At 39.2% G+C, this 10000-nt stretch overlaps 1 protein-coding gene across 1 annotated transcript in view; it reads left to right on the top strand.

Annotated features, from left to right (window-relative positions):
• Window positions 1–3258: 3258 nt before the first annotated feature.
• LOC138030839 (uncharacterized) overlaps window positions 3259–10000 on the top strand; it is a 34837-nt gene continuing 28095 nt past the window's right edge. The window contains exon 1 of the mRNA XM_068878704.1: window positions 3259–3571. Within this exon, the coding sequence (XP_068734805.1) occupies window positions 3259–3571 (313 nt within the window). The remainder of the gene's footprint in view (window positions 3572–10000) is intronic.

The raw sequence follows: 10000 nt of genomic DNA, 5'->3' as shown, positions 1-10000 counted from the left end.
AGAAGAGGAAAACTGACCAGCCAGTTTTGTTACAACAACATTTCACCTTCCCCGGCGTCTAAGAAGTGACTTTGTGAAACACTGGGCTGAAATCATAAGAACCTTTCTGGTTCTGAAAAACGCTTTCAACAGGTATTTCATTTGTAGGGTTCTTCTAAAATAATTTAAACGTTCAGTGAGTTTATGCTGTTGTTTTTACGTGGCCACTGATCGTCAGTATACGAATACCTACATTTTCTACAAGATCTCTTCATCACCAGTATATCATTGCGTGGATCTATCCTGTTTTCAGTTTGTAAAGAACTACAACATTGCGGCTTCTGATGCGAAGCCTAATGGGAAATGGAGTGATCAAGACCTGTGAAAACCATCGTTTTTGTTTTAAGTCAGTTGAGCCGTTCAGATACAACTGCCCAGAGAAGGGGAATGCTTGTTTACTCAATGATTTGCATCCCATGATTGCCATAAGCTCATCGTATTCTCTTTGATCTTCTAAGAATCAGCACTGAACGCTGAAAGACCAAATATTGCATAGTCAAAAAAATGTGAAAATTTAAGCCAGCGATAAACCAGATAATCTTCGCTCATTTTTGGTTTAAGAATCTAAAACTTAAAATTTACCAACTGAGGAATGTAGGGGCCCAGTTTTTTACGTAAAAGATGCCGATGAGCCGACATCTTATCTTGACTGAGAATTTATATAACAATAACCATACTATATGTTATGCCTGGTATCACCATGGATGTTATCTATTCTCAATCAAAAACTAGGTTTTGGTGCTCTGCAGTAAATGTGCTTCCTTTTTTGAGGCAGCCGGCCGGCCGACTTTCGCAAAGGCAAGAGAAAGTTTTCTTTGTAATTAATTAATTTTGCTATTGAGTAATTATCGAGTGCTTCCTTGAGAAATCAACCCGGGATTCATAATCAACCATGTTTTTCCAAATATTTTAAAATTGCCCAAGTCACGGCGCAATTATTAGCACTTACCCAAGAAGACATGAAGTTTAATCGTTTGCAGCTCTCATGACAAAGGGAGAACTTTCTCTTCAGTCATTTGGAGACTTCCTTAGGGCCCATTATTTAAACGAGGTTTAGACCCTGATTATAATAGCCCTGGTCTAAACCACAGTTTTGCAGAAAGCTTCTGTTATTTACACAAAGTTTAGCTTAGTCAAGGGTTAGACGGGGCTTGGCCATCGATTAAACAACAAAGGAGGCTAAACCTGTGAGAGACATACGGTTACGTCAATGAGTCAGTCATCAATTGTGTCATATAGAATCGATAATTTAAGGGACAGGAAAAGGTCCCCTTGAACAGTACAATAATGACGATCTTTACAGACGCTCTCGCTTTTGTAAGCAATCAGTAATTCATTTTGAACAAACTCCGAGCTGACGGACAGTTTGGAAATTCCGTCACAATGGGCCTTCCCCTCTCACCGTTGAGAAGAATCTTCCTTCGCTACAGCAAGTTTTCAACGAGTGACTGGCATTTTATTCGGTGCATCGATATCTAGAGAGATTTCAAGGTAATTCACAAAGATTTAACAGAGATTCCTAAACGAAATTCACAATTCATTTTTTGGCCTCCAAATTTGCATGAAACAAAAGCAAAGTGAGTTCTGTGAGCGTTTGTCCGACTCTTTTTTTCGTCAGTAATTTATTTTTTTCCAACAGCATTGAAGTGCCTTCTCTTGCATGTGATTTCCACTCAGGTTTACTGTGTAACAGCGGTCTGCACATCGCAATTGCCTTTTCTTTTTTCTTTACTGAAGCTCCCGTTATCGTATCCCTTGTTTTAAATCTCTTGAAACGTTACCCAAGTTCCACAAGGAGAAATTGTTCCTCCTCGCTGAAATTTGTTGTCCTGCTTTTACTTTCGGACATGTTTCCCACACAAGTTCATTAATATATATGCAATTTATAATGCATGCTGATGATAACACAATTACAGGACTTGCAAAACCACGATTTAAACGAAATTCGGCTCGTCTACGTCTTAATAATGCAAATCAAACCAAGTTTAGACATGGTTTACAAAAAACTCGTCAAAGCCGTGATTCAGTCTTAAACCAGGTCTAACCTAGGCTTCGTTTAAATAATCGGTCCTTTGAGATTGTCGGCCCGGGGCCCGATCCCACGGCTCCAGCTCGGTAGTTCGAGGCTTGAGGCTTATTCAGTAAGTGTGACCCATCAAGTCTCCCCCTTAATAGCCCTTATTCATGTTGGTATTCAAATTGTGATGCAAATTAGCCATGTGTTATGCTGGGGGGGGGGGGATGGGGGAGGGGGGCAAACATTGAAATAAAGGCAAATTGCGGAAAAGTACATTTTAGAATTTAGAATTAAGTACCTTTTACAATAATTTTATATCTTTTGATTGCCTCCGACATTTTGACTTTCTACTACGTTATCTGCTCAATTTTCGCTAAAAAAACATCGAAGTAACTTTTGTAAGCATTGTATTTTACTCCTTGGATGATAACATTCAATGAACGTGAAACAAGTCATCTGTGTGGCTAAGATGTTTGCTATAACCTCTCGAAATTGTGTTGTTTGCCCCCTCAGAAGTGTGCAGCTAATTTGCATGATAAAGGCAAATCCAACATGGCGGCTAACGTGAATAAGGTCTATTGAAGGATTATTCTTAATTGTCAATTTCTTCTAAGTGAAGAAAGTTCATTTTGGACACTGAAAGCTTGATAGCGATCATGGGAAAAATTTTGAAATCAAGCCTCAGACTTATTCAGACTTATTTAGCAATGATTATATATATATATACTGTATATACTAATTAGTTTTGGAAAATAATCGGCCCCTTTTTTTAGTCGGTTGATCTTTAGTGGTTAAGTGGATAAAACAGTTCCTTCAAAGTGGGCTCGCCGAGTTCAAATCCTGTCCAGCGGCTGCCTTTAGTTTTTTCTTTTCTTTTTCATACCGCAAGTCCTGGGACAGAGTGATCAAAATGGAGGATAATACTTCATTTAAGGCAAGCTGACAATGAAGGATAATCCTTCATTTCAGGAAGAGATCTTGTTGGTGTGACGCAAAATTAAAATTTTGTTATCTGTCAGTGAACTGTGATCGGTTTTCGTTGGGTCATTGCAGTTTTCTTCATTTAAAACTAATGTGCTGAACAACAAATGATCGCTTTAACTTGGGCCCACAGCCTTAAAAGGCGGTAACAATTTCAGTAAAGACTAAATTTCACACTACTCACTTGCAGGGCAATATTTCGCAAAGTCTACATCAACAAGATGAACCCGCCATTTTGGTTCTCAGCTGTTTTTCTGATGACAAGGATTGGTCTTATTAGGGCAGCTAATCAAGATTGTCACGGCAAATACTCTGTTTATAGGATGTTTCTTAAAGGCCACACTTTTAAAACAGTCAGGGATCAATTTCCAGGGGAATGTTACTTGATATGTGACCAGGATGTCAGGTGCCAGAGCTACAATGTCATCATTGGAAGAAAAATTTGCGAGCTGAACAACAGAACGAAAGAAGCCAGACCAGAGGACTTTTTACCCGATTCAACGCGATTCTACATGAAGCGAGCATTCAACAGAGGTATGGCGCATTAATCATTTATCTAAGGAATTTTAAGAAGCGATTCTGTTTGAAAGTAACTGGGTAAAGGGTCTATCTCCGTTTGACGTGTGGCATCTGTGGTTGGGAATGAGTTTGACTCGGATAAATTCACTCCGTTTTTGGACGCTGGGGGGAGGGGGGGTCGCGCTTTGGCTGCGCATGCGTAAAATTCTTTTGTCTCGCCACGAGCTCATGAATCTGGGGCTCCTGTGCTCTTGGTCTTGTAGAAGGCAGCCCAAGTAGGATTCGAACTCGGTATCTTCTCATTTAAAGGCAAGCGCCATGACCTCTAAAACACGGACGACTACGGGACAGAGTAACGGGGAAATGTGCATTAAAGAATTGTGTGCGTGACGGGAAACGAGTTTTTGTGTTTTCGTTGCCGTATGACTCGGTAACACATCTTACCGCGCCGAATTATATAATTTTATAATTCGGCCGTTATTGTTCAGAAAAGGTATAGTAACAACATTTAAATGTGAACAACTGTTCTACGATCACACTTAACAATATGGTTGGGTCACGGATTGTGGAGTTTGGACTTTGGATTTGAACTATATATTGACCAAGATATCGTAACATAAAACATTATTGAAATACTGTAAATTTTAAAGGCAATCGGTTAAAATTCCTTCGAACAAAGTTTAGGCTACCCGTAGCCTCTTGTTTATATATAAAAACGTCTAATTTGGGGACAGAGGCTTTACAGTTCTTAAGAGGGAAAGGTTCTTAGATGTCCTTTAAGGTTGGGTTGTGTATCATACAATAAAAGAAAATGCATTGTTGATGTTAAAAAAAAGTTAATTGTCCTGTTAGACTACAGTTTTCCATTCATTTTAACTTTATTTATGCTAACCACAAAGACAAAACAAAGCACTAAAATGAGCAAAATGAAACAGACGTTCTTCACTCTCTCTCAGCCTGGTTACTTTCTTAGTAAGTTCTTAACAATTTGGTTCATCGTCTCGGCCTGAACGATCTTATAAAAGGATTCTGATAAAAAAAAAAAGAGTGTATTAAAGTGGTGAAAGTTAATTGTCCGGTTAGACTACAGTTTTCCATTTATTTTACCTTTATTTATGCTAACCACAAAGACAAAACAAAGCACTGAAATGAGCAAAATTAAAGAGCTTAAAGAGCTTCTGTATGATCCAACCGACTTTCAAGTGGTACAGTGTGCATCAGGCGGTTTTACTTGAGAGAATGATTACTGAGTTCAGTTTTAGAGCCTTTCGTCTTTCAAATGCATCTTGACTATAACGTGAATTTTTCGGATAGAGGGCATGTAGGGGGGAGGTGCGCTCTCGCCGCAATTTCTTCGGCCCCCTCTTTCTGCCATTTCTGCATCCGTCCCTGTTTAAGTTATCACGTTATAATTTATTAATTTTGCAAATACATCTTCTACCTGAAAAACTTATTATTATGGATAACGAGCGCTGTGACTGGCTAAGATCTACGGACCGATTACGAAATTAGCACATTAAAAATTAAAATAACGTCAAATTGACACTTCTCTGTATTCATTAACGTTTCTTTGGCCGTTAATAATTGAGAATGACGACAAAATTTACCTTACCAAATTGTACTCATTGCTCACGAAAAAATATATATATATTTCTTTGGACGGAGTAGACGGACAATCGCTCGCACTACAAGTGATCCCTTCCTGTTCCAATCAACTAATCGAGTTCCCTGAGCCAAGGTTTTTCTCTTGCGGATATTAATATATTCCATCGCAAGTTTCTTTAAACTGGCCAAGATTTCGCTGGAAGAAATTAAGAATGATAGTTATCATTTTCACAGGCCTTACTACAACGGTCAATTAGCCAATTTCGATTGATCGCAGGAGACGATATCGGTGAGCTTTTGCACGTTTTCTCTCACTCATTAGCGATTTAGTTTCAGGCCTAGAGGTGGTCAATTTTCGAACCGTGGCTTTTAAGGTGAATGTAGGTCTGAAACTGACAACTAAAAGAAAAAATATTTCCACAGTTCACTGACATTCCCCTAGAGTATCATCTGCTTCAAATGTACCCTCTCAATGTCAAGTTTTCAGGCACAAAATATCTCGAATAAGCGATCCGTGGAAAGGAATTTGTACTGAGAAAAACTCTGACCAGGGTGGGAATTGAACCCACGACCTTCGGGTTAGATCTCCGCCGCTCTGCCGACTGAGCTACAAGGTCAGACGAGAGCAGGCCGTGGGAACTGAAGCTGTTAAAGTCACGGCAATGAACATGTACAAGTACAAGGAAAGATTATGTTTATAGAAACGTTGGCCGTGTAGCACTTATATTTTAAACAGACTTAACTGAATAGAGTGTAATGTGAAGTGCTCGATTTCTATCCCATATGAACCATGTGAGCGTTAGACCTACTTATGGAAATGGGCCCACACAAGGATAGAGAAAAACTCTGACCAGGGTATTCATAAACCGTATTCATAAATGGTGGTCACATTTATAATTCTTTTGTCCACGTGCAAATTAGCCTACCAAGCCTCATTTTAGAGCAAAAATCCTTTTCAATTCACTGTATGGTATCGAGGCTTGGTACGCTAATTTGCACTTCGACAAAAGAATTATAAACTGGCCGCCATTTATGAATAAGGTCTATCAACATGTACAAGTACAAGGAAAGGTTACGTTTTTACAAACGTTGGCCGTGTAGCACTTATATTTTAAACAGAGTGCTACACGGCCAACGTTTGTATAAACGTAACCTTTCCTTGAATTTCTACTGGCTTGTTTACGAGAAACATAAATTAAACTACGATCATTGCAGCGAATTTGGGACACTCCCGATGTAACCGGAAATATGTCAGGCTCATGCGTAGAAAAAATATCTAAGCGAATTAGAGTGTTGTGCAACAAACGTGTGATACTTGATCAGTTAAACACATTGATAGGATTCGCAGACTCACTGAATAAGGTGTCTGCGGCAATGATGGGGAGCAGTGTTCGCGCAGTGTTGACAGCAATCGCCTCCCAACAATGTGGCCCGAGTCCGATTCCCAAACAGGAGTCACATGCGGGTTGAGTTTGTTAAGTTGTTTTCTACTTTGCTCCGAGAGGTCCAGCGCCGGACTAGAACCCCCCTTGCTCGGTTGCGCTCTACCCCTGAAGATTCGCAGCCATTTACGAGCCTAATGGTGTCGCAGTCAGCTTGATTTTCTCCTCGGGATTTTTGGATTCGCCTCGTGGAACCTGTGTTCCATATTCCATGGGATTTCTTCAGTTTTTTTCCACATATTTTTTAAGAACGAAGATTTTAGTGTAAAGGTTTTTCATCTTTATTATTCCCATTTTTAAGAACGAATAATTTTCATGGTCAAATATTTCTTAATCCCTCCTACGTGATTCAGTTTTTAATTCGTACATGTACTATCTGGCTGTTTCTGAGATAAAAGTTTTTAATTTCACACAGAGTTTGTTTCATTTGTTAACCTTATTTTTGGGGTTGAGAGTTTGCTTTGTAAATTTCTCTCCCTCATTTTACAGACTAACCCTAACTTTTGTTTATGATTTTTCCTCAACTCACCATTCACACACACAATATTCCCCTCAAACTACCTACTATTAGTGAATGTTTTAGTTAGTGGAGAGAAACCCCTTCTTGTAAGGAGGATTCTTCTATAACACCAATTAAGAAAGCCACAAAGGTTGCTAGGTTAACTGCTGCTTCATGTATTACTACTAAATGACCAAACTAAAAAAAACACCAACCTCTTATTCCATCAAATTATTCTTTGATTGCACTCACGTGATAAGAAAGCCATGTTGGTGCCAAAACAATAGAAAAATATAGGTCAAACTTTGCATAATAATAGAGTCAAATTTCCAAAAGACTTTTTCTCTATTGATCTTCCCACCAACATGGCCGCTGTGACGTCACGTTCAATCAGATAGTTCATATTAACATTTTCGCTAATAACCAATTTTTGCACCCTGGTATAGACTTTCGCAAAAGTTCATATCCCGGAAGATCACATATAGTCCAAAACTGCAATATGTTAATATAAGTACATGAACTTTTTTCAGAAGTGAAATGTTTTTGATGCAAGATTAATCACTACAGTTGCTGAACAGTTTGAAAAAAAGATTTAAAAAAAACAAATTTAGTAAGACGAACAGACTGGGACCAATGACCGCGCAAATATTTCATGTTGCTTCCATCAAGGCAAATTTAATTTTTGCGTTTAGTTTAAAGAAGTTAGCGTTCTCTAGGCCAGGTTAACTCGCCTTTTCGAACGCTTCACGCAAAGCGACTTTTATTTTTTTTCATTCAATTCGGATCATTTTGCTTCGTTTTGCTATGGGCGGGAACAGAGGTTCGCCAAATTTAAAGGGGCTATGCTACGTTATTTTAGAGTGTCTCAGGAACATCTTTAGTTAATCACGAGTTTAAGAGTCGAAAATGGTAATGTGGAATTCCTTTACTGACAAAATTATTCTTACATCACAAACAAGATGATTTTGAGCAAGACGACCTTTCTCCAGCCGATTGGCCATAAACTTGAAAAACGTCGGCCCGATTCTTACAAGATCACCGAAATGCAATCCTTTTCAATCTTGTGCGTTTGTCTCCATCCTTCCTTCTCTTTCCTTTTGGTGTATTTCTTATGTTGTTTAACAGTTTTAAGTGGTTATTGTAATGTTTCATTCTACTTTTTGGGCATTTTAGGTGTCACGAAATTACAAAATTTGCGTGACATAGCCCCTTTAAGTTTGACTCATATTCATTCAAAGCGTATATTCCAAATAAATGTTAACTTTACACACCACTTAGACTCTGTCCTCTCTTGAATGTATTGGTTATCTTGTTCCCAGTCATTCCCGGCTATCGCTGCAGAAGAGAGCGGTGGCGCTCGATCCCATTCCCTTGCGTCCACACCGCTTCATTTTCACGCCAACTACGTGCTGACTTTTCACACACTAACATTTGTATTTGGAACTTCAGTTTGCCGTTTTTGCGCCATTCGTGGGATTTGATCTGCTGTGCTCGCCTACATAGGCCACACTTAATATATATTGCTTCCACAAAGAGATTAATCATGAAAACAACATGAACAAAAGTGCTGCCGGATTCGAAGTCTAAAGTAGATTGTACGTCATGTAAGTTGAATAAATAAGTGGGAAATGTCGGTTTGAGGGATGGCCATAAGTGTTGACCGTGAACACGCCAAATAAAATGGCGGCCTTCTACGAATCCTACAAGAATGGCACAAGAATGCATCAATTTGGGCGCTTGCGAAGAAAAAGAGATAAATTATTAAGTCAGTTAAGCCGTTCAGATAAGATCGGGGATCACACTGCTTTAAGTCAAATTCAGTTTGAAGATCCTAATGGCCGTGAAAAAGAGAAGCAGGTGTCGGGTGGTAGTTTTAATACACCCTAATAAAACATTTTGTCATTTTGAAAACTTATTTTTCAGCTGTCTTTTCGTTTTTTGTTCGTTTTCTTTAAAAGGCCACCATAAAATATAAATTACCTATAATCGTCAGGGCTAGTTTCTTTTGATAGTTTCATTACTGACTCGCTGAGACAAGCAGCATGACGCCCTGAGGTATTTAAATCCAAAATAGTGGTCTTTTAGTATCAGCCTGGAGTCATTTTTTTCGATTACCTTCGTTTTATTTTCCCCACACTAGTTCATACCGAAAAAAAAAGCCATTCCTTTTCAACGTTTCAAGTTTTGAAAATTTTTTGACACTAGATTAAGGATATTACACCACAGGTAGCCCAAGCTCACGATGCGAGTAGTTATTACTTTTTTAATCTTTATGCGAACGTTCAGCGAGTGAAACGTCACATGTTTGCCGTCGACATCTCCTATTACATAACGACCGAGTGTGATTACGCGAAACGTGACTCTTGCCTTGCAGCATATGGAGGTGTTGTGTTACAATAGTTTGAAGTTTGTATGGGGAAAAACGGTAATCGGTATTTTAGCCTAAATTTTGATATTTTTGCAATAAAAATGACTCACGTCAATGTCTTGTTGTCTTTTCTATTATCAGCTCGCTTCTCAGCTCGATCCGAAGCTTTTTAAGCGAGTTATCGCTTTTTGGTTTTCCTCTCCCTACACACTCGATTGGGGACTGACCCCCGCTAGAAGCGAAATAAAACCACTGAAAGCGTGCCAGCTGCCCCAGTTCCTCCACAGAATCATAGTACAGGGTTAAGCACTCCATTTCAGGTAAACTCCAAGCCATATTCATCTCCACAGCGCACGCTACAAGGTTCCGAATCGAAGAAAGCTAGCCATCCGGACTGAGTGATGATGATGTTGGCTCTTCGAGGCCCGAGCGGAATGCCGGACTAATAAATTGACCCTGACCAGGGGAAGGGAGCGCACAGTTTAAAATAAGCACTATACATTGCTCCGCGGTCCCCTAGGGAGATTTCT

The sequence above is a fragment of the Montipora capricornis genome, chromosome 13 (assembly GCF_036669925.1).
Source record: "Montipora capricornis isolate CH-2021 chromosome 13, ASM3666992v2, whole genome shotgun sequence".
NCBI classification, from domain to species: Eukaryota; Metazoa; Cnidaria; class Anthozoa; order Scleractinia; family Acroporidae; genus Montipora; species Montipora capricornis.
The sequence above is the reverse complement of the archived record's forward strand: the minus strand, read 5'-3'. Positions and strand labels throughout refer to the sequence as shown.